At 42.1% G+C, this 26,267-nt stretch overlaps 1 protein-coding gene across 1 annotated transcript in view; it reads left to right on the top strand.

The window, feature by feature from the left end:
- The window catches only part of CFAP299 (cilia and flagella associated protein 299), a 916,670-nt gene extending 895,070 nt beyond the window's left edge, over positions 1 to 21,600 (top strand). Inside the window, exons 5-6 of the mRNA XM_075337783.1 lie at positions 13,187 to 13,316; positions 21,313 to 21,600. Of these exons, the coding sequence (XP_075193898.1) occupies positions 13,187 to 13,316; positions 21,313 to 21,408 (226 nt within the window). The 3' untranslated portion in view covers positions 21,409 to 21,600. The remainder of the gene's footprint in view (positions 1 to 13,186; positions 13,317 to 21,312) is intronic.
- Positions 21,601 to 26,267: the final 4,667 nt, after the last annotated feature.

Here is a 26,267-nt window from a genome sequence, read left to right as displayed (position 1 = left end):
GAAAAGTGGGACAATTTTTTTCTCACTTGTTATCCGTGTGCTGTTTAGTTTACTCATCAGCTATTAATCATTTGCATGACCATTTACAGTTACCTATATTACAGAATTCCAAAGTATCCGTAAAAAATGAATACTATACAGTGGCATCTGATTTTTTTACTCACACCCATAGACTTGAATGGGTGAGTCTCATCCAATTTCAAAGTGAAATTGCAGCATACTGGGATTTTTGTCTCACACTGAATCTGTATAAGAAAAAAATGTCATCAGCACTGCCTCATTGAATAACATTGGTGTGAAGTGTGCATTCATCTTATTTATACGGTGATGTGAATGAGCCTTAATAGCAGCAGCAAGAGCTGAGCTCCAATCGCTGCTATTTACCATTTAGATGCCGCTGTTAATATTTGACAATGGCATTTTAGTGTAGCAGATGCAGGTGTACATACACTGGCTCCCACTGACCACCCATAATGCAGTTGTAGAGCACCAATGGCTAGCCATTGCAGTTGGGCATTTTCTGAATGCCCCTATTTTTGCTATCTTGCTATTCCTGTAAAGTTCAGCCACTGGAGACAGAAATATTTCCTATCTACTGCAATACAGTGATATTACAGTATGTAGTATAAGTGAGTGGACAGCTTCAGGTTTAAGTTCCCTTAGACGGAATCTGTCAGCAGATTTTTGCTGTGTAATCTGAAGACAACAGGCTGTAAGCTTAACACACAGAATTCAAAGATGTCTCTTATCAGGGTCCGTAGTGATGCTTAATTGCAATGTTCATTATTGCTGTGACTAGCTTGCACGCAGGCACTCGACTGACTCCGCCCCCTTCTGTGATTAGCAGCTCAATCAATCAATTAGACATTAAGTAAGAAACCTGGTGTGGGCAGAGTCAGCAATCTCAGCTCTGCTGCATTGCTAAGTCTAACAACTTTTTGTCAGAACAGGTGCACCGTGTAATGTAAGTGATACATCATTGCATTTATAATCTCTTTGGCTACATCATGCTGCTCTCCGATGTGGTAATAAAAACAAGCTGACAGATTCCCTTTTAGGGACTAAAAAATAAAAAAAAATATAAAAAAATGTAAATATAAAAATTGCCATGTTTCCCTTTCTCTCCATTTAAAAATAAAGAAATAAAAAAATATACATATTTCGTATCACCATGTCTGTAAAAGTCTGCTCTAATAAAATAAAATGAACCCATATGGTAAATGCCGGAAAGAGGAAGGAATTACATTTCCAAAATTGTAGTTTTTAGATCTCTAGATCTCCCTAAAAATGCAATAAAAAAAGATCAAAATGTCATACATACTAAGTGGTTTGAATAAAACCTGCAGCTAAGGCCCGTTTTACACGTGAGTGAAAAACACTGATGTTCTTCACTGACATGTAAAACACGCACATGTCCCTCCGTGTTCTGTGATTCACAGCACACGTGGGTTGTCCATGTGCAATCCGTGATCCGTGATTGCATATGGACATTAGTCACCTGCCTTCGTTCCTGCTGTCCATGGTGCTGAAGTCTCTGGCTCTGCAGCGTCCGCCCACCGCTCTCAGCACCTACTTCCTGGTCGGCTGTTCCTGCTCTCATGAATATTCATGAGCCAGGCCGGAGCTGCCGAGATTAGAGGCTGCAGAGCGAATCGCAGGCAAGGTAAGTTGAAAATATTTAATATTTAATATGTCCGTGATTTTCTGGTACGTGTTTCACTGATCACACATGGATCACACCATAGTGTGGTCCGTAGGTCATCAGTGATGCCAGAAAAAAACTGACATGTCTCCGTGCAGAATCACGGCCACCGGTGTACGCTGCATGGAGACAAGTTCAGTGAAAAATCACTGATGTGTGAGCAGACCCATTGATTATAATGGGTCTGCGTATGTCAGTGATTCTGGTACGTTTAAAAAAAAAAGCACAAACGTTCCAGAATCACTGACATGTGAAAGGGGCCTAAGTCCTCAAAACACAAGCCATCACACAGCTCAATCAACAGAAAAATATAAATATGATGTGTGTTATGTTGGAAAGTAGCGATACAAATATTTTTTTTAATAAACTTGTGAATTTCCATTAGCTTAACTTAAAAATAATAATCTATGCAGGATTTAAAACCATGTTTTCAGGTCCTTTTTACCATACAAAGAACGCTGTAAAAACAAAATCCAAAACACAATTGTGAAATTGTAATTTTTTTTTTACCTTTTCACCCCACTTGGATTTTTTTTTCCATTTCTCAGTCCATTGTATGGTAACATGAATGGAGTCATTGAAACTTACCACATGTCCCACAAAATAGAAGGCCGTATGTCGACAAGAAAATAAAAAAGAAATGGAGGAAAAAATGCAAACGTTAAAACTAAAATTGGAAGCAAGGGTTAACACTGATTACTCTAATCAATCTAATATTAATGATACGTATGTATAAGAATCATATTTCAACATCTAAAACTTGATGGTTCTATAAATGAAAAGATACACAAAAAAGTCACTGAGTTGTTATATACTTTCTGCATCAATATCTTGTGTTTTTTTAGGTCTGTACTTCTACTTGAATTCTAATTTAATAATAGCACTGTTTACTTTAAGAGACCAGAAATCTGTAATGGCATGTGATAATGTGAGGAAACCGCTAATTATGAGACAGGGTTATGATTACTGTACTGCAATTGTAACATATAGCTGTGTGACAATCACATGACGCAATGAAGACCTCCCTATTGAAATGACTGCACGTAGAGATCTTGAAAACCATTGGCAACTACTACATAAAGTAAATGAGAAAACTTTAGAACTGCCCATTACACACTAACTACAATGAAGGGTCTCTATTTATTAAAGCAAATCTGTCACTAGATTTTTTTTCTACCCCATTTCACTTGAGGACTAGTCCGTAGAGTGATAATAACCAACTGGTGATAAAACCTTTATTGTAAGTAAACAAAAACACATAGTATAATAAGTGACACATTTCTGAAATCTGTATCTCTGCTGAGAGACACTGAATACTGGCCCTTTAATACAAGGTGCACGCTTGCATGCCCTTAGAACACTCCCAGGAGGCCTGTGTGGCATCCGCAGGCTCTGGGAGATGGCAGCAGGGATCTGGGACTGAGACGCCACCACTGAATGGCCAAGAAGGAGAGACTGGCGCCGTCATCGCAGGGGGAGGGGAGAAGGACAGTGCGGGAATGCTGGTAAGGACGTTATGTAAACTCAACTAAAGTGTTTTTTTTTTCTGGTGTATTTCCATGCAGCCCTTCTTGCTCAAAACATGTCATACAGTTCTTGATTTCATAATTTTCGTATCCTCCTCCTCTTCCACCATATCAACAGAGACATGATGTGATGCCCAGTCTTAATTTTTCCAGGGTGTGGATGATGACTTGCCACATACGTTTTAGAGGTCTACTTCTAAAATTCTCTTTTATATACTGCATGTATATATATATATATGTATATGTATGTATATATAGTGCCTACAAGTAGTATTCAACCCCCTGCAGATTTTGCAGGTTTACACATTCGGAATTAACTTGGCATTGTGACATTTGGACTGTAGATCAGCCTGGAAGTGTGAAATGCACTGCAGCAAAAAAGAATGTTATTTCTTTTTTTTTTTTTTTTTTAAATTGTGAAAAGTTTATTCAGAGGGTCATTTATTATTCAACCCCTCAAACCACCAGAATTCTGTTTGGTTCGCCTAAAGTATTAAGAAATATTTCAGGCACAAAGAACAATGAGCTTCACATGTTTGGATTAATTATCTCTTTTTCCAGCCTTTTCTGACTAATTAAGACCCTCCCCAAACTTGTGAACAGCACTCATACTTGGTCAACATGGGAAAGACAAAGGAGCATTCCAAGGCCATCAGAGACAAGATCATCGTGGAGGGTCACAAGGATGGCAAGGGGTACAAAACCCTTTCCAAGGAGTTGGGCCTACCTGTCTCCACTGTTGGGAGCATCATCCGGAAGTGGAAGGCTTATGGAACTACTGTTAGCCTTCCACGGCCTGGACAGCCTTTGAAAGTTTCCACCCGTGCCGAGGCCAGGCTTGTCTGAAGAGTCAAGGCTAACCCAAGGACAACAAGGAAGGAGCTCCGGGAAGATCTCATGGCAGTGGGGACATTGGTTTTAGTCAATACCATAAGTAACGTACTCCACCGCAATGATCTCCGTTCCAGACGAGCTTGTAAGGTACCTTTACTTTCAAAGCGTCATGTCAAGGCTCGTCTACAGTTTGCTCATGATCACTTGGAGGACTCTAAGACCGACTGGTTCAAGGTTCTCTGGTCTGATGAGACCAAGATCGAGATCTTTGGTGCCAACCACACACGTGACGTTTGGAGACTGGATGGCACTGCATACGACCCCAAGAATACCATCCCTATAGTCAAGCTTGGTGGTGGCAGCATCATGCTGTGGGGCTGTTTCTCAGCCAAGGGGCTTGGCCATCTGGTCCGCATCCATGGGAAGATGGATAGCACGGCCTACCTGGAGATTTTGGCCAAGAACCTCCGCTCCTCCATCAAGGATCTTAAGATTGGTCGTAATTTCATCTTCCAACAAGACAACGAACCAAAGCACACAGCCAAGAAAACCAAGGCCTGGTTCAAGAGGGAAAAAATCAAGGTGTTGCAGTGGCCTAGTCAGTCTCCTGACCTTAACCCAATTGAAAACTTGTGGAAGAAGCTCAAGATTAAAGTCCACATGAGACACCCAAAGAACCTAGATAACTTGGAGAAGATCTGCATGGAGGAGTGGGCCAAGATAACTCCAGAGATCTGTGCCGGCCTGATCAGGTCTTATAAAAGACGATTATTAGCTGTCATTGCAAACAAGGGTTATTCCACAAAATATTAAACCTAGGGGTTGAATAATAATTGACCCACACATTTATGTTGAAAATTTATTAAAATTTAACTGAGCAACATAACTTGTTGGTTTGTAAGATTTATGCATCTGTTAATAAATCTTGCTCTTGCTTGAAGTTTGCAGGCTCTAACTTATTTGCATTTTATCAAACCTGCTAAATCTGCAGGGGGTTGAATACTACTTGTAGGCACTCTATATATATACATAAATATATTATATAATCTACATATATATATATATATATATATGTGTGTATATATATTATATATTTACTAGAAGGTGGCCCGATTCTAACGCATCGGGTATTCTAGAATTTATTGTGTAGTTAATGTATGTTTTTTGTTATATATATCGATGTCGTTGTGTGTAGTTGCCAGTGTTTGTGTAGGGCACTGTAAATGTTCTGGGTGTTGTCTGGCTGGGGGTGTGTGTGAGAGCGGTGTTGTATGTGTGTTGCGTTGTGTGTGTTGCGTTGTTTGGGGAGCGCTGTGTGTCTACAGCGTTCTGTGTGTGTGTTGCGCGGTTTGTGTGGGTGTGGAGTGCGTGTGTGTGTTTTGGGGGAGGTATGTTTTGTGCAGTGTGTATGTTGCGCGATATGTGCGTATATTTTTGTATGCCGCTGTGTTTGTGTGTTGGGTGTTGTGTGTGTGCAGCGTTGTCTGTGTAGGGCGGTGTTTGTGGTTCCCAGTGTGTGTGTGGTGTGTTGTGCGGTGCGCGTGTGGCACTGTGTGTGTGTTTTGGGGGGAGGTGTGCACCCCCATCGTGCTCCATCCCCCATGCTGCGCACCCCCATCGTGCTCCATCCACCATGCTGCACACCCCCCATCGTGCTCCATCCCCCATGCTGCGCACCCCCAATCATGCTCCATCCCCCATGCTGCGCACCCCCCATCGTGCTCCATCCCCCATGCTGCGCACCCCCCATCGTGCTCCATACCCCATGCTGTGCACCACCCATCGTGCTCCATCCCCCATGCTGCGCACTCCCATCATGCTCCATCCCCCATGCTGCGCACTCCCCATCGTGCTCCATCCCCCATGCTGCGCACTCCCCATCGTGCTCCATCTCCCATGCTGTGCACTCCCCATCGTGCTCCATCCGCCATGCTGCGCACCCCCCATCGTGCTCCATCCCCCATGCTGTGCACTCCCCATCGTGCTCCATCCCCCATGCTGCACACTCCCCATCCTGCTCCATCCCCCATGCTGCGCACTCCCCATCCTGCTCCATCCCCCATGCTGCGCACCCCCATCGTGCTCCATCTCCCATGCTGCGCACCCCCCATCGTGCTCCATCCCCCATGCTGCGCACCCCCCATCGTGCTCCATCTCCCATGCTGCGCACCCCCCATCGTGCTCCATCCCCCATGCTGCGCACTCCCCATCGTGCTCCACATCAGACAGTATACACGCGCACATCTGATCGCATACACTCACACCCCACTTCTCCCTGTGCCCTCCGGTGGGCGGTCCCAGCAGCTGTGCTGCACGCCTTGCTCCTCTGCCAACACTCACAGATCCGATCGCATACACTCACACATCAGAACACACGCACACACCCGATCCCATACACGCACACACCCGATCTCATACACGCAAACACACACTGACGATATCGCACATACGCGCTCACACACTCACAACATCCGGAGATACCACATGCTTCCGGCATGTGATCCTCCGGCAGGTTCTGGAAGGTCACTGCACGCACAGTATCGCCGCCGAGAAGTAAGCGATATCACTGGATGTTGTTGTGTGTGGATGCGATCTGATGTGTGTGTGAGGTGTGTGTGAGAGTGAGTGAGTGTGATCTGATGTGTGTGTGTCTGTTCTTATGTGTGTGTGTGCGTGTGTGTGTGTGTTCCGCCGCTGCAGGACCTTGATGCGCTCACCTGCTCCCGGTCGGCGTCTGGTTAGTATGACTGCGGGGTCTTCTTTCTTCTGTCTTCTCTCTTCTGGGGGTGCCCTCTGCCTATAATGAAGTGTCTTGTAGTGTCTTTAACTCTTTCACCACTGCATGACACTTCATTATTGACCGCAGCGTATGCCGGCTCCCTGCACATGTGTACCGGGAGCCATTGTACGCTGGAGCGGGCGATGTGCGGAGGTCCGGGGCGAGCGGCTACTCCATGTGGGGGGCGGGGCCAGGCCGAGGCGAGCGGCCAATCCGTGGGAGGGCGGAGCCAGGCCGAGCCCAGAGCGGCTAATCCATGTGGGGGGCAGGGCCAGGCCGAGGCGAGCGGCCAATCAGTGGGGGAGCGGAGCTAGGCCAGGCCCAGAGCGGCTAATCCATGTGGGGGGCAGGGCCAGGCCGAGGCGAGCGGACAATCCGTGGAGGGGGGGCAGGCCGAGCCCAGCTGCCAATCCGACAGTTGTCACTTTTATGACACTAACGGTGACACTGTCACGTGACACAATTTTGGAGCAAGACAGACAGACAGAATAAGGCAGTTATATATATATATATATATATATATATATCTCCTAGGGGTAAAAAAAAATGTCAGCCCTTGCACTTAGTGTTTGGGAATCCCACTCCTTACAAATTGGTAAAATAAAGTTTTCTGAGGCCCTCCACGACATGTCTTCCAGGGTGTATCAGAGTGCCTTCTTCTAATTTTTGGAATCCCATGCACATAGTGCATAGGTTGCTACAATGATATGTCTGTCCCTGAGTGATAGTAAAGCTTATATTATTAAAACTAAATTTGTCGAATCAATGAAAAGGTCGAAAATGCTTTTCTTGTGCCCTCAGGATAGGTTAGAGAAGTTTCACTTACATGTTTCAGGAGTAGACTTTAAATTCACTAATATCTCTAAGGAGATAAATGAAGATATATTTAAAACCCTCCTCCAGTCTATTTGAAATCTCAGGGTGACCTGATGTCCTGAGGTGAAACAAGAGGAACTTACGTCCACCTTAGCTGGAAAATTTATAAAAAAATTCACCACTTTCAATGCTGGCGGCAGAGGACATAGTCTTCCCCTCTTTGTTGTCCAAGGAACTATCGAAGGTCATGGAGAGTTTTATTAGACGCTCCCAGCGCAGAGGCCCTGATGCACTGCATAATCTGAAAAGGAGGGCAAATTTTGGAAGATGGAGAAGGAGTACCTAACCGACTGTACTCTGTGTTCCCTCAATTTTGTACAATTATTGGGTATCCAAGCTAGACAAGTGACATGAACTGTTCCTCTATGCCTTGAAGGTTATAGCTTACCCTAATGCTAGCGTTTTGTCAGAGCAGGTTTTTAGAGATTAATAACTGATAGGTACATCTTGTACTTGTCAATGGAAAATGTGACAGACTGACTCTTATCAAAATGAACAAAGGCCTGCATTGGCCCACACTTCTCAAACCCACTAAATGATAGTAGCAGAACATAAGCCAATTAAAATGTTTTTTTTTCTGGTGTATTCCCATTCACACCTTCCCACCCAAACACGATTATGCAGTTCTTGTTTTCTTTTTCATGTCGTCCTCCTTCTCCACTATATCAACAGGGTCATAATGTGACCCCTGCTCTTAAATTTTCCATGGTGTGTATGATTGTCCTACTATAACATTTTTAAAAGCCTAGCTCCAAAATTCTGTTATATATGTATACCCTCCAGGGGTAAATGTTTTTCAGCCCTTGCACTTAGTGCATAGGATTTACCAGTATATGAATCTAACTCCTTATAAATGGGAACATTTTTTTAGGCCCACCTCCACGTCTTTTCCAGGTTGGATTGCAGTGACTGCTTCTAAATTTTGCAAATCAAAACGGTCTGTGGAGCCTCTGTTAGGAGTCTCGCCACAGAAAATAGCCAGATTAAAGATATGACAAGGGAAATACCAAGGCCAGGTATCCATCCACAGACAGCTGTTTCGGGGTATTGCCCCTCATCAGTGTGGAGTAGGATTCTGGCTAGGTGGGAGCAATGGCTAGTAGACCAGCAAGACAAAACAATCACTGATTGTTAAAACTGCGCAATTTCTCAGGACTCTCTTAGGGACTCCAACATTTGTATTCCGAGGTTAAGATTGTTTAAAGGGGATATCCACTACTTGGTCAACCCCTATTCATTCCCCTTGTTCGCCCACGTAAAAATAAAGAAGCATATACTCACCTCCAGTGCGACCGCGGTTCCCTCATTGTATGAAATCATCACCTCTCCAGGGCCCACATGACATTATTCTGACACATGAGCTCTGCAATCATTCCGTGCCTGCCATCTGTCTCCCCACCTTTGAGCAGAATGTGAGTACTGCACTGGCTTTCTGCTTAAAAATCTGAAGGCCGGGTGAAGTAAGCCAGCACTGATTGGTCATGGTGTTTACGTGTCATAACACGTGGGCCCCGGGGACGTGACTTCAGACATCGCTGGAACCATAGTCTCACTGAGAAGTCTGAAAGAACTGAATAGGAGACAGGCTGGTATGGAATACTGACATTAGGCAGAAGGGAAAGCAAACTGGAAGATTTCACAGGGCCCCCACTCTCCTAGGGGCCCCAGCATTTATATCCTGAAATTAAGACTGCTTAAGGACCTTTGTGATATCACGTCATGTGACCAATGTGTCACACTAAAGTTTTTACAAACATCGTCGGCTGTCATGGTGGCATCAATATCTGTTCAGACTAATGATTCTCATACTATGCCTGATAACTTCTCTGAGGTCTGCAATCAACGAAGGCTGACTCAAGCATCGGCCAACAGACTGGTAGTTCATAGGCAGACTAGCAAGAATTAATCTCTGCTGATCCGCTTGTGAGTCATCTTTGATCACATGTTGTGGGAGGACAATCACATCTGCTCCCCTTCTTTATATGTTGACCGAACATTTCTGTTAGTGCCATCTGTAGTCTGTCTTAGCTGGTCTGGTGAGGCATTCTATTCCAGACGAACTGGTGGTTGTAGTACTCGTTGCTGTGGCTGTGGAGTTAACACTTGTTGACTTTTTGTCACTACCTTTCTTCTCTTGCTTTTCCCCTGAGTTTTTCATTGTTATTTCTTGTGTGTTTGCAGTGTGTAAGGCCTTGTGTGCACTAGGCGTTTTTGCCGCGTTTTTAGCGTCTTCCCCAGCAATGTCTATGGGTTTTCATAAGTGCTGTCCGCACACAGCGTTTTTTTGTAGCTGCGTTTTTGTGGTGACCACAAAAATGCAGCATGTCAATTATTTCTGCATTTTTCACAGCGTTTTTCACCCATTGAGTTCAATGAGATGTTCAACAACGCAATGAAAAACGCATATATTTCTATGACTAAAAACGCAGCTATAAACGCAATGGGTGGGCAGTAAAGTGACGTGTACAGGAAGAGGATTCCTTCTGTTGGTAAACACAGAAGCATGAATCCTCCCGGTACCGTCACCGCTGCGTCCACCTCCCGTCCTGTGCATGTCAGCTCCGTGCGGCGCCATGTCTGGGCGGGAGGTGGAGGCAGCGGCAAAAACAAAAGTGAACAGTAGAAAAAAAAAAAATGTCATATATACTCACCTGTCTGCAGGGTCCCGGTGCCATGCCCGCTCCCAGCCCCTGTCTCGGTACCGCCGCTCTGGCTGTGTGCAGTCTCCCCGGGGCAGGACCTTGCTTGCAGGACCTGGCGGTGGATCACCTGATGCAGTCACCTGACGCATCAGCTGATCGTAGTCTCGCCGGCTTTTTCGCGCCCGGCCGGCTATCAGCTGATCCTGCCGTCAGGGGACTTCATCAGCTGATTACCGGCAGCTCCTGCAGCGATCGGACAGGATCAGACTCCTGTCCAATCGATCGCTGCAGGAGCTGCCGGTAATCAGCACAGCACATAAGTGAGTATTATTTTTTTTTTCTACTGATGCATCAGCTGATTGTATAATCGGCTTTGATACAATCAGCTGCTGTGTCATGTGATTCACGTAGTTTAACCTGACACATCATCTGATTGCTTTGCCTTCCAGCAAACCGATCAGATGATATTGGATCTGGATTGGATGGCGCGGGACCCTGACCCAGGATTACTGCGGAGGGGGGGTTCTTTATTTCAATAAAGATGGAGACACTAATTGTGTTGTGTTTTATTTCTAATAAAAATATTTTTCTGTGTGTTGTGTTTTTTTTTTTATCATTACTAGAAATTCATGGTGGCCATGTCTAATATTGGCGTGACACCATGAATTTCGGGCTTAGGGCTAGCTGATAATATACAGCTAGCCCTAACTCCATTATTACCCAGCTAGCCACCCGGCATCAGGGCAGCTGGAGAGTTGGATACAGCGCCAGAAGATGGCGCTTCTATGAAAGCGCCATTTTCTGGAGTGGCTGCGGACTGCAATTCGCAGTGGGGGTGCCCAGAAAGCTTGGGCACCCTGCACTGTGGATTCCAATCCCCAGCTGCCTAGTTGTACCCGGCTGGACTCAAAAATTAGGCGAAGCTCACATCATTTTTTTTTTTTTAATTATTTCATGAAATTCAATGAAATAATTAAAAAAAAAAGGGCTTCTCTATATTTTTGGTTCCCAGTCGGGTACAAATAGGCAGCTGGGGGTTGGGGGCAGCCGTACCTGCCTGCTGTACCCGGCTAGCATACAAAAATATGGCGAAGCCCATGTCATTTTTTTTTCTTTTTGGGCAAAAAACTGCATACAGTCCTGGATGGAGGATGCTGAGCCTTGTAGTTCTGCAGCTGCTGTCTGCTCTCCTGCATACACTAGTGAATGGAGGATGCTGAGCCTTGTAGTTCTGCAGCTGCTGTCTGCTCTCCTGCATACACTAGTGAATGGAGGATGCTGAGCCTTGTAGTTCTGCTGCTGCTGTCTGCTCTCCTGCATACACTAGTTCTGCAGCTGTCTGCTCTCCTGCATACAATGAACATTTTGAAGAAGGAAATGACATCAGACCTTTTTTTTTTATCAACAATCTTTAATGGCATTGTGCACTGATTAAAAACGCAGTGAGCAAATTTTTTTTGTTGCGTTTTTTAGCCGCGGGTGCGTTTTTTGAGACAAAAACGCACATAAAAACGCAGCGTGAAAAAAACGCCTAGTGCGCACATACCCTAAGAGTTTTTATTTTCCCTTGTCTGTCTTTATTTGTGTTTCTGTCTCTCTTGTCCCTTCCTTACCTGGTGGGAGGGGGCAATTAGATCAGTTTTAGTCAAGAGCTTAGCCAGGCATGGGACTCTCCACCATTAGACGTAACCCTGAGCTTAGGGATAGCCTAAAGACACCAGTATGAGGGACAGGAGCAGAGCCCTTGTCCCTTGCTGTCCTAAAGTCACATTGTGACACAATGGTCTCTTAATTGCAGGAGTCTAAAACTGAAGACAGTCTGGACAGGTGTTACACACAATTTTTGGAAAGTTATGTTGATGTTCCAGAATGTGATATGACTATATTTGAATAAATTTTGCTTTTTTTTGTTCAAGAATAAATGTAGATTGTTGTTTATGGGGGAAAAAATAAGACATCCACTGAAAATAAACCATAGTACAACTTTCATAGCAAATAATAATATAGAACGCTGTCTTATATTCGGAGAAACACAGACGATATGTTCAGTACGATTTGTTCGTGTTCAAAATTTGTATATACAGTACGTTGTGGCAGGACTGGCAAAAAATAAAATAATCCTCACCTCATTGCTGACTACTCCAAATGCCCTGCAGCTTGCTGTCATTTGTCTGGTCCTCTTTTTCCTGCCATCACGCACCACATCTCTGGCCTCTTCACTATTGGCCAGGACTTCCGGCCATGTCATTGCACATCATAAAGTCATGGTGTAGAGCTTGACGCCACAATGTTAATAGCTGGAATCCCTGACCTACAGTGAAGCGGCCAGAAGTGCTGTGTGCTACAGCAGAAAGAAGAGGACTGTACAGTGGGTAACAATCAGCTCGGCGGCTGTAGAGGTGAGCGATTAAATGAGTACTAGTGGGGGGTTTTTAATGTCTTATATTCGTAAGTCATATGTTCATAAGTCGGGTACTGCCTGTATTTTCCTCATTAATGTAAGGGTTATATATAATGTTTTGGATTATACTGTACCTACAGTAGATTATACCATAACATTAAGATTGGTGGGGATATGACATGGAGGAACCTCCTGATGTTCAAAAGCTCCTTTCAATACTTCAGGGATCCATCAGGCTAGTCTCATATGATACATTTTAGCATGTTGCTCCATTGAACTTAGTGAAAACTTCCAGCAATAAACCCACTGTCCATAAAATAATACTTAATATCAATTGGTAATAATTTCTGTTGATATAATTATAAAGGGGATAGTCAATCATCAAGGGTCTGATTTTTCTGTTTTGTTTTTTTTCTATTTTTGCAGTTTTTATAACTGGGAAACCCATGTTTCAACTTCAAACGCAAGTCCAAATTACCAAGTGATTGCAGAAAATTCATCTGGATTACTGTTTAAAAATAAGCGGGACAGGAAAATACTAAACGTGGATCCTAAGGTAAATATTTTTCTCCAAGCAAAGCGGCAATTTTCACTTCTCTTCTCACATTACCATATGTTTTAAGGATTCGGGACTGTTTTTGCTCCCTGTGTTTCATGACTTTACAAGTGGTATCACTTAGCAACTTGAGGACTAATATTGTCACTCCTTTGTGTGTTTATATATTTAAGGATCTGCTTGAAATGAGGGATCTGTACAGTCTTTTACAGCTCACAGGTTCATTGTTCATGGCTCCTTCACACGTAGAAATATGCATTTGCTGTTATTTTAGTTTGGTTAAGGAGAATCTGTCATGGGATTTTCCTTTTGTGTTACCTTTATATGTACGTAAGTATCAAGTAGTCCGCTAAAAAAGCAAATAAAAGTCAGGTGGAGATTTTTCTGACTAACACTACACTGTGGTTAGAGTGATAAACGTCCTTTATGTAGGCTCTGTCGCTCTCCTTTCCAGTGAACACGTCATCCCAAATAAAACGTCTTTGGTTCTTTTAAACCATCCTAATGATGTGTCTATCTGACTGTATGCTAAAGCAGGACAGAACTTTTCTACAGACTTTTTCCATACACTTTCTAAATGACCCATCTTGCCAGGTATACAATGACTTGTTCCCATTTTGTAAGTCATCTCAAATTACTGTAGCAGTAGTCGGAATTATCATTTTCCAATTCATGTGACATAAACCATTTAATGTCAGTATTATAAAGTGGCCTTGTAGTTGGAGGGTAGTTTTTATTTTTATATATATATATATATATATATATATATATATATATATATATATATAAATTGCTTTAATAGCTTTTTCCAGCCATGATATTTTGCTTCTTTAACCAGTTTAGGACTGACCAGGCAAATTTTCAGTTCTTTTCGTAAATTCGGTATAACGAAATATAAACTTTTAATTGTTTATACATTCAAGTAATTTTTGCCCTATTTTTCATGTTACATTGGGCTTATTTTTACGTCTAACATATTCACTTTTAGTTTTTGCTTATATCAGGTGATATCGGTGGAAAAATAAGTGTTTATTTTCCCATTTTTTTTAACTATCATACAGGAGCACTAAAATATATTTAACATTTTTTTCCTCCTTGTGTATCAATTAGTTTTAGATATTCCACACATTTTGTTGTTTAATAACAGAACTTTTGGATTAACTATAGCATTTTTTATTAATTAATTTATTTTTTACTTGCTATTTTTAATTTATTTTTAATTTATTTTACACATATTGCCCCCCATAATATTGTTAAAGACCTTTTCAGAGGGAATTTAAATATTGAAATCATTTTATATTCATTTTATTTCTCTCGTAACTGGGGTGGCTAAATTAGCCCCAGTTACAAGGGAAATGCAGCCTCACAATACACAGTGATCACAAAATTGCAACACCAAAAAGGAAAAGGCAAGGATGTAGGAAAATAACAGGATCGATACACATACTAACAATATGCAATGATAAAAAAAATGGAAGCATAATTTTTAAAACATATTGGTTTATTCAGTCAGTATCACGTGTGAGGGCCACATGCAGAAATACACACAGTTAAGGGTGCTTTACACGCTGCGACATCGCTATCGATATATCGTCGGGGTCACGTCGTTAATGACGCACATCAGGTGCCGGTAGCGACATCGCAGCGTGTGACACCAAGGAGCAACGATCAACGATCGTTAAATTGTTCAAAAACGGTGATCGTTGACACGTTGCTCCTTTCCTTAATATCGCTGCTGCCACAGGTATGATGTTGTTCGTCGTTCCTGCGGCAGCACACATCGCTTTGTGTGACACCGCAGGAACGACGAACATCTCCTTACCTGCATCCATCGGCAATGCGGAAGGAAGGAGGTGGGCGGGATGTTACATCCCGCTCAACTCTGCCCCTCCGCTTCTATTGGCCGGACGCTTAGTGACGCCGCAGTGACATTTCTATGATGCCGAAAGCACCTCCCCCTTGAGGGAGGGATTGTTTGGCAGTCACAGCAATGTCGCTGACAAGGTATGTGCGTGTCACGCTGCCGTAGCGATAATGTTCGCTATGGCAGCGATCACCAAATGTCACACGAACGACGGGGATGGGTGCTGTCGCACACGACATTGCTAGCTATCGCTTGCGATGTTGCAGCGTGTAAAGCACCCTTTACACACCATGGCTGCTGTCAATGAAATTATTTATTGTTGTCTGATGAATTTTCAGTCACACTGAATGCACTTGGGTATGTAAATCTCCAAGATCCACTGCTGGCAGTTCCCTTTCCAATTGTAATGATGTCCCAGATGTGTTCATCAGGAGACACTGAGTGACATGGTAGCACGTTTAATAAAAGAAAAAGGAAAGCGCTCCCTGTGTGTGATTCGTAGCCCACAAGTGAATAAAAATGGTCAGGTAAAATACCCACTCACCTATTCACGTTGTGCTGAATGGGAATGCTCAGAGATGTAGTATGTTCTCCTCACCTCTGTTTAGTAATACTCCAGATCTCCAGCCCCCAGTACTGTACCTCTGTGGGTGTGACAAAGAAAACGTTCTCTCACTCAGGGCACAAATCAAGACCAGGGACATCAACGGAAGGGTAGAGTAGAATAAGAGGTGTCTCATTGATCGTGTGTATCACCTCCCCAAAGAAGCGGTCTCAGCTTCTCATTTGTTGTCTGCAAGTAACTGACAACCGCTCCTTCCACTTGGCAATTACTGGACAGCTGGCACACCTGACAGCTGCTGCGAGACCGCCCGCTCCACCCAATACTGGGAGCTGAATGAATACACAAAGGTCAGAAAAAAATGGGTCTCCAAGCCTTGCGCTGCAGGTAAGGAGTAAACCAGTAGACCATGCAAGCTGCTCACAGTAAAATGAGCAACATGTGACCAGGCAATATCAACTTGAAGAATGTGTCCTGGGACACTTTTAAGAAGCAACTACGCAGATGTTCTTGAAAAATCAGAATGGGGTTTGTATTTGTGCATGGGAGGAAGATAACCTATGCTAAAATATTTGTTTCATCCTTCCAGTTTTGTAATGTTTGCCCAACTTCCATAGATAATGTGAAATGTCTATACAACAAAATGACATAATGACATGACCCTTACTTGTGAAAAATGTGTGCACTATCCATCAAATAAACAAAGAGACTATTTATTGTCTTAAAGTATAGACCCAGGAAACAGACAATGATGGCAGAGCAGTTTCCTCCAATGGCTATCATTAATTCCATATGGAAGGACATATCTTTTGAAGAGCACTATATGTGGACTATCTGTCAGTACAGTAGATAAACTAAACGTTCAGTTGTTTTCTTCCTCCTAAAAGAATGATTAATCTTCTGTTTATTTGCTCTTCTGACTGGCTGGTTTGATAAATGTTCATATAATGAATTCCATTCTTTATTAAACTGAAGCGAAGTTTGTTCAATAGTTACCTAATAACAGTGTGTAGCTACATCAAAGGCTATGGAAAGTTAATAAGACAGTGCGGGAAATGCCACTTATTATTAAGGGAAGGTCATATGTGGAAGCAGTCATTTTACAGTGTGTTTATTTCAGATACTGTACACAGAATACTGATGTAGAAGGGCTGAATCTGTCATTAAGCCAGAGAAAGGTCTTGACTTCCATTCACAGTCTGCAGAATAATTTTAGATGAAACTTGACCTCCAGTGGAGATTTTTAAGCCTGCGGCATGTCAATGTCTGTTGATGAAAAAGGAAAGATTTGATGCAGTCTTCTCCCCAATAACTACACAGTGGAAGTAAAAAATACCAAAACCTACAAGTCAACAGACACTGGTCTTCAGCTCCAGTAATGACATGATGACTTAGGTGACTGTTGCAGCCTATAACTGATTGCAGCAGTAACATTAGTTGAGAGTCATTGCGGGAGCCTGGCCATAGAACTAGGAAGCTTAAACATGGAACCTGTAGAATGAAGGGCAAGCATAGGACCAGCAGAAGTTAGGTAGTGAGGTGTTTTATCTTTCAATTTATTCCTGGCAAATGGAAATCCACATCAAAATCCAAATGATTTGGTGCTGATTTGCCAGATTCTTGGTTGAATTTGCAGCCGCAAATCCATCCTGCATCGACCTGACCTTGAAAGGGTTATTCTCTTCATCATAAATGGTTACATTCCAGAGCATTTGTAAAAATAAAGTTAGAGTTTATTGCTTATTGCCTAGGACTGGCCTCCATTGGAGCCGCTATCAGAAGTGACCATGCTCCTAGGGATGGAGTGCATTACGTATAGGCTCTTTCCAATAGGATTTGTGCATAGTGCTCTGAAGCTTGCGGATCGCTGGTTCTGGCCAGCTTCAGCACCATTGCTCTCTTTCTGTGATGGCGGGACAAAGCTGCCTCTTCTTTCAGCATCTTTTTTCTCTCAATTATACCTGAAGAAGGCTGAAGTATAAAACATCCGAGCCGAAACGCGTTGTATAATTAACCATATTTTAATGTACAAATAAAATATCTCTTTACTTATTTGTATATTGGTCCAGTCATATGACCAAAAATCATCCAATATGTTCAACCATTGGTAGCAGGAGCGCCCCAAGACTGGTAATTGCCTTTAGAGCATCAGAGAACACAAAGTTTGGGTCGGAAGTGTCAAACGATCAGGAGCACACTGGCGCCAGAGGTAGAAGAACGGTGCGCTCCTGCAGAAAAAGTTGAGAAAACCTCTTTATATCTATTCTTGGATGTGCCTTCAACACAATGATAGCTTAAAATGAATAAGAGGCAGGTATTTTTCATATACAGCCTTGTGGATTAAGTTGTGCAGACATTATTAATATGGATCATGTTTACTAAACTACAGCTGCTTCCTGCGCATGGTTGGATTGAATGGTTCTACGAGGATACATTCAGATGCCTTATTTACAATCCTAGTGACAATATTTATATGGAGAAGCTTTGTACTTGTGCAAACATTGGCTATGGGAGTTGTTAGAAGATTTTACTTGTTGGTTTCGTGATAAACTGAGGGAAACACAATACAAGTATTATCTTTTTCTGAAGTGGGGTAATGTAACAGTATTATTGCAGTAGGCTACAGATCCTATGCCGTGAAGTGCATGGTCTCTATATCAAAGTAAACGCGATTCCCAAGTTTGTTTATTCAGATTTTCCAGCTGCAAATTTGGGCATATGAAAATAATTGAGGGAGCTTTCTGAATGCTAACAAAATGAGTGACATTAATTATGTCCAGTGCATCTGGTGCTTTGCTTTCCTACGATATTCCAGCTGAGGGCCTGTAATGGCTTTTGTATATACAGATTGTTTACTAACAGGCTGTAACTGTATGAGGGACACCATTAGTGCAGCTGAATTCATCATGTCATTGAAGTGCATCTCATGTGGTTTCTAGAACATTCTTGAGTGTTATTTATACTACAACATTCACTCTCAAGTTTGCTATGAAATAACCCCCAACTGTTCCCATTATACACCTACAGTATATCACAAAAGTGAGTACACCCCTCACATTTTGGTAAATATTTTATTAGATCTTTTCATGAAACACCACTGAAGATGACACTTTGATACAATGTAAAGTAGTCAGTGTACAGCTTGTATAACAGTGTAAATCTGGTGTGCCCTCTAAATAACTCAATACACAGCCATTAATGTCAAAATCATTGGCAACAAAAGTGAGTACACCTCTAAGTGAAAATGGCCAAATTGTCAATATTGTGTGTGGCCACCATTATTTTCAAGCACTGCCTTAACTCTCTTGGGCATGGAGTTCACTAACGCTTAACAGCCACTGGAATCCTCTTCCACTCCTCCATGACGACATCAATGAGCTGGTGGATATTATAGACCTTGTGCTCTTCCACCTTCCAATTGATAATGCCCCACAGATGCTCAATAGGGTTTAGATCTGGAGACATGCTTGGTCAGTCCAGCACCATTACCCTTCAATGCAGAGGTCATGTTGGAGGGATTTGGGGACAGTACTATGTTGGAATACTACCCTGCGATCCAGTTTCTAAAGGGAGGGGATCATGCTCTGCTTCAATATGTCACAGTTAATATTGTCTTTCATTGTTCCCTCAATGAACTGTAGGTCCCCACAGCTAGCAGCACTCAGCAAACCATGACACTGCCACCACCATGCTTGACTGTAGGCAAGACACACTTGTCTTTGTACTCTTCACCACACACTTGACACCATCTAAACCAAATAATCTAATCTTGGTCTCATCAGACCACAGTACATGGTTCCACTAATCCATCTCCTTAGTCTGCTTGTCTTCAACAAACTGCCGACTTTCTTGTGCATCATCTTTAAAGGAGGCTTCCTTCTGGGATGACAGCCATGCAGACCAATTTGATGCAGTGGGCAGCGTATGGTCTGAGCACTGACAGGCTGACCACCCACACCTTTAACCCTTGCAGCAATGCTGGCAGCACTCATATGTCTGTTTTGAAAAGACAACCACTGGATATGACACTGAGCACGTACACTCAATTTTGTTGGTGAACCATGGGGAGGCCTGATCTGAGTGGAACCTCTCTTGATATAACATTGTATGGTCTTGGTTACCATGCTGCTGCTCAGTTTCAGGGTGCTAACAATCTTCTTATAGCCTAGTCCATCTTTATGTAGAGCAAAAATATTTTTTTTCAGATCCTCAGAGAATTCTTTGCCATGAGGTGCCATGTTGAACTTTCAATTACCAGGATGTGAGAGTGTGTGAGCGATTACACCAAATTTAACACAGCTGCTCTTCATTCATACCTGAAACCTTGTAACACTAGTCACATGACATGAGGAAGGAAAAATAGCTAATTGGGCACAATTCTGCAATTTTCACTTAGGGGTGTACTCACTTTTGTAGCCAGTGGTTTTGACATTAATGGCTGTGTGTTTAATTATTTAGACGGCAACTGTTATACAAACTATACAATGGCTACTTTCAATGGCTACTTTACTTGGTCTTTGTGTCATATTTTCAGTAATGTCTTGTGAAAAGATATAATAAAATATTTACAAAAATGTGAGGGGTGTACTCACTTCTCTGATATACTGTATAGTTATGGATGGACCCAGACTTTAAAATCGGCCCTGTTAGCTCTTAAGCCCCTGTGTGGCTGCACAAATGATATGTCCACCCCTATCCTGACCCCACTATAATTGTGCTCCTAACTACAGTGCTCAGTAATCCTCAAGAAGAACATTAAAGGGAACCTGTGACCGGATGTTTATAATACCTAACGGTCGGCGTGGAGGAGACTGGTCTGATGGGCATCTCCGTTCTCCGGGTCCCGTGCCTCCTCTTTTGGCCATCTTTGTCCTCCTTCTGAAGCTAGTGTGGATGACGAGTTCTACGTTATCTACAGTAGCCGACATTAAGGTCCCGCGCAGGCGCACTACAATACTTTGATCTGCCCTACTCAAGTCAGATCAAAGTGCACCAGCACAGGACCTAACTGTCGGCTAGTGTAGATGACGTAGAACGCGTCATCCACACTAGTTTCAGATGGAAGACAAAGATGGCCGAAAGAGGATGAGCGGGACCCGGAGAACGGAGATGCCCATCTGACCAGTCTGCTCCGCACCGACCGTTAGGTATTATAAACATCTGGTTCTGATTCAGCAGTTCATTTGTGCCAATGTTTTAGCATGAAAATCTCTAAGTGACTTTTTGATACGTGACAAATTCACTATACGATTTGCGCCTTTTTTCAAGTTGTCTTTTGTTCTTTAGCTAGTTTTCTAATTTTTATATCAATATGGCTTTTCCAGATGTTTTAGACAAAATTCACTAAACACATTTTAAAAAAAAAAAAAATCACAAAATGTGTTGCTTCTGTTTTCCCATCCTCCCTTGGAGTGATGTTATGTCATCTAGAAGCATTTTTGAGTCACACATATGACTATTCCTGCTAAAACTTCCCAAAACAGTTAATGACTTAAAAAAAGATAATTTAAGGCTTTATATACATATACGTGACACTGAAAACTGATTTTTCTTTCTTTTATAAATTTTAGGCCTCACCAGGAGACAATTCATCTCGGACTCCTATCCAGACGGATCTTCATATCCAAGCTGTTATCTATGATCACATAACTCGCCGGAAAACTTGAACTGAAGAAACAAGCTTTGTCTGTACTTAATAAATAAATGCATGCATCTAAGGAGTGTTTCTCGTGTCCATTGTACACAATATTCAGGTGTTATCTGTTCTATACATATATTTTACTACAGTAAGGCGGGCTTTGAACACTACAACATCGCAGGTGTGATATCAGTGGGGTCAAATTGAAAGTGACGCACATCCGGCGTCGCAGTCGATATTGTAGTGTGTAAAGCCTTTTTGATACGATTAACGAGCGCAAAAGCGTCGTTATCGTATCATCGGTGTAGGGTCCGACATTTCCATAATTTGGCAGCAGTGACAGGTACGATGTTGTTCCTCGTTCCTGCGGCAGCACACATCGCTGTGTGAAGCCACAGGAGCGAGGAACATCTCCTACCTGCGTCCTGAGGCTGACGCCGGCTATGCGGAAGGAAGGAGGTGGGCGGGATGTTTACGTCCCGCTCATCTCCACCCCTCCGCTTCTATTGGCCACCTGCCGTGTGACGTCGCTATGACGCCGCACGACCCATCCCCTTAATAAGGAGGCGGTTTGCCGGCCAGAGCGACGTCGCAGGGCAGGTAAGTGCATGTGAAGCTGCCGTAGCGATAATGTTCACTACGGCAGCTATCACCATGATATCGCAGCTGCGACGGGGGCGGGGACTATCACACTCGACATCACAGCATCGGCTTGCGATGTCACAGCGTGCAAAGTACCCCTAAGTGTCATATATTACCGAATTACAGCATAGCCTCCCACACAGGCCATCCATGGAATGACTGAGCATTCATTGTGGAATAATAATCTCCTGAAATTTCTGTTACGTTGTCCACCTGACCACTAGTCTGAATATATTATAGGGTAATAGGAAAACATTTCTTTACTTTGAGGAAAGGGTCATGTTTTTGGTGGAAGTATCCTGTTTTGTATTTGGTTATACTGTGTTCTTTATAAACACAATCCTCATAGTGTATAATGTGTGATTCCTTCTGCTGCTCGCATAATATCAAGTTGATATGATTGCTGATCTATCATTATATTGTGAAGGGTTTGCTTTATGGACATAATACCTATATACCCTATTTGGATACGTGTGAACCAGAAAAAAAAGACATTTGTAGAAGTGACTTTGATTATATTATGGGTAAAGGTGACTGCAGAAGCTAAAGGGGAAATATTTTTTTTACAGTTAAAGCAGTCAGACTACAAACTGGTAACAAAAAGTAGCATTTATAAAAGGGCTAGATATTTTTCTCACAAGAATTGGCATTATGGGTTATAAATAATCTAGCACATAATGTATAACTCGTTGAACTTGATGATCATCTGTGTTCTTCCGATCTATGTACATACGGTGGGGAAAATAAATATTTGATACACTGCTGATTTTGCTGATTTTGACACCTACAAAGAATGGAGAGATCTGTCATTTTTACCATATGTACACTTCAACTGTGACAGACAACATAAAAAAATAAAAATCCAGAAAATCACATTCTATGTTTTTTAAATAATTAATTTTCATTTTATTGCATATTTATTGATCACCTACCAACCAGCAATAATTTTTTCTTTAAGAAGCCCTCCTATTCTGCACTCATTACCTATATTAATTGCACTTATTTGTACTCATTACCTGTATAAAAGACACCTGTCCACACCATCTATTCCACTCCAACTGCTTCACAATGTCCACTAGGAATAAAATTGTAGACCTACAAAAAGATGGGATGGTCTACAGGACAATAGGCAAGCAGTTTGGACAGAAGGCAACAACTGTTGGTGCAATTATTAGAAAATGGAAGAAACACAATATGATTATCACTCTTACTTGGTCTGGGGCTCCATGCCAGATCTCGCCTTGTGGGGTAAGGATGATTCTGAAAAAGGGTCAGGAATCAGCCCAGAACTACAAAGGAGAACCTGGTTGATGACCTGCAGAAAGCTAGGACCACAGTCTCAAAGATTACCGTTAGTAACACACTATGTCGTCATGGATTAAAATCCTGGAGGGCACGCAAGGATTCCCTGCTCACATCAGCACATGTCTAGGCCCATTTGAAGTTTGCCAATTACTATCTGCATGATCCAGAGGAGGCATGGGAGAAGGTTATGTGGTTAGATAAGACCAAAATAGAACTTGCCGTGTTTGGAGGAAAAAGAAGGATGAGTACAACCGAGGAACACTGTCCCAACCATGAAGCATGGGACTGGAAACATCATACTTTGGTAGTGCTTTTCTTCAAAGGGACAGGACGACTATGCCAACAACCTGCTTCCCTCAGTAAAAGCATTGAAAATGGGTCGTGGTTCGGTCTCTTAAAGCTTGACAATGACCCAAAACACACAACCAGGGCAACTAAGGAGAGGCTCCATAAGAAGCATTTCAAGGTGCTATAATGGCCTAGCCAGTCTCCAGACTCAGGGTCTAGGGAATACTACTTATAGAATTCAGCCAACTTATTCCCAATAAAATATATTTATTACAATTGTTAAAATGTTATAAATACCACACCATTTAGTGAAGAATAGCAAAACACATAATAAGATAGACCAATATTTTGATCAATATTCTGATCACCCCTGGTCTTGAGGATCAAGTACACGGTTTACATTCAACTGGTCAGAAAAATGTATTACAGTTCAATCCATAGAATAAAATGAAGGTTTATAATTGTAGGACAGATGAGACATACACCATATCAAACTTACATTTTTAGGATTTTTTGATTAAGTCCTCGAATTTTGTGATATATAGATGTAAGTGTCACTCAGATAATTCAGTCCAAAATTCCAGTTAGGTCAAAAGGCGTATAATATCCATTCCCACTGTCAATGAGATGAACCGCCGACCATTATACAGATTGCTATGATTTTCACCTCAACGCGTTTCCCCATATATAATGTGGTTCATCAGGAGGCTATGAAAGCAAATAAATCTTATCAGCAATCAGACAGATATAAGGATAAACAAAAAAACTTACACCAAAAACGTGGAAAAAGATATTTTAGCAAAGACCAAGGTAACAAAACCTACTTGTAGACAAAGTAATGTCAAGCATGCAGATCCATGGCGCCATTCTAATCCAGACCAGGGGCCAAACAGAAGAATCCTGTCTTGATACTGTGCCACCGTCCTCAGAAGCGTCATGGATCTGCATGCTAAGGAGGGATTTAAATAGCCCGCAATTGCCACATCAGGGCCATCCAATCACCTCACATACATCGTAACTCCGATGGTTAGTGCGCACGCGCCACCCGGCGTCATCATTGCTCACGCGCAGCGGAGAAGCCAGTCTCCCGACCTGAACCCAATAGAAAATCATTGGAGGGAGCTAAAGCTCAATGTTGCCCAGTGACTGCCTTGAAACCTGAAAGATCTGGAGAAAATCTGTATGAGGAGTGGGTCAAAATCCCTGCTGCAGTGTGTGTGTAAACTACAGGAAACTTTTGATCTATGTAATTGCAAACAAAGGTTTCTGTAAAAAATATTAAGTTCTGTTTTTCTAGTGTATGAAATATTTATTTCATGCAATAAAATGCAAATTCATTATTTACAAAACATATATGAATTTCTGTATTTTTGGGAGGATTCTGTCTGTCACAGTTGAAGTGTGCCTACAAAATAATTACAGACCTTTCCATTCTTTGTAGGTGGGAAAACTTGCAAAATTGGCAGTGTATCAAATACTTATTTTCCCTGCTGTATGTAACTATGTATGTAACTAAGATTCTGCTAGATTTCAGCCATCCTTGTATTACATGGAAGGCCATTCATAAGAATACCTGCCACATAATACTACAGTTTTTCTGTATTGTTCCTGGCTATCCATGGACTCCACTATAATGACATCACGCGTCACACTGCCTGCACTTGCCTGTAGACTGCACAGGGGCTTTGCATAACTGCTCGATGTGGGAGCTAGTTGGGGTTAGTATTAGTTTTTCATTTTTGACATCCATCGATATATAATATAAATTATAACAATAAAAATGTCCCCTGTGCTTCCTTATAATAATATATTAATAATATATTAATAATATTAATATATTACTGTCACCCTTTCTCCTAATAAATAATAATATTCTTATTATTTATATTATAAGGAGGCATGGGTTCATTATAATAATGAACATGGGGGAGGGGGTTCTTTATTATTATTATTATTATTATTATTATGAGGATGCATGGGGGAGGGGGTTCTTTTTTTTTATTATTATTATTATTATTATGAGGATGCATGGGGGGTAGTATTACTGAAAGGAGGTACAGGATTACATTATTACTATGTGCAAGTACAAAAAGATGATTATTACTTTGCAGAGGCACAGAAGGAGCACTGCTATTTGTGAAGTACAAAAGGAGGGTGCCATTAATGTGCTACCAAAGATGGGGCATTATTACTGTCCAGGACACTAGTTGTAGCACTACGGGGCCTATGCATTAAGATGTTCATGCCAGAATTCTGTCATAAAACACCTTAATAACTCACAATATTTTTGTACAATTCAGAAGTTATGACATTGTCATCTTATATGTCAGTCACATCACTTTTAGCTTAGCATTCGAGGAATATGGCCAGGACAGGGCTCTGACCACCTGCCAAAATCATGAAAAGTTTTGTCACTTGAGTAGTGCACCTTACTCTCGAAATGTTCTCCAGTCTCTGTCTGGAGTCCATTTCTGGTGGAGGCGCACACCGGTTATCAGATGCTCCTGTTCTTTTAAACAAAATTTTTTTATCTCTACTGGCTAACACGGTACAAAGATATATTTTACTTGTATCAGATGCTCCTAATTCATTGAATTGCACCTCCTCATCAATTACGCCCAACTTACTCCAGTGATCCCCTTCATTAAGACT

Source organism: Anomaloglossus baeobatrachus, chromosome 1 (genome assembly GCF_048569485.1).
Source record: "Anomaloglossus baeobatrachus isolate aAnoBae1 chromosome 1, aAnoBae1.hap1, whole genome shotgun sequence".
Lineage (NCBI taxonomy): Eukaryota > Metazoa > Chordata > Amphibia > Anura > Aromobatidae > Anomaloglossus > Anomaloglossus baeobatrachus.
The sequence above is the reverse complement of the archived record's forward strand: the minus strand, read 5'-3'. Positions and strand labels throughout refer to the sequence as shown.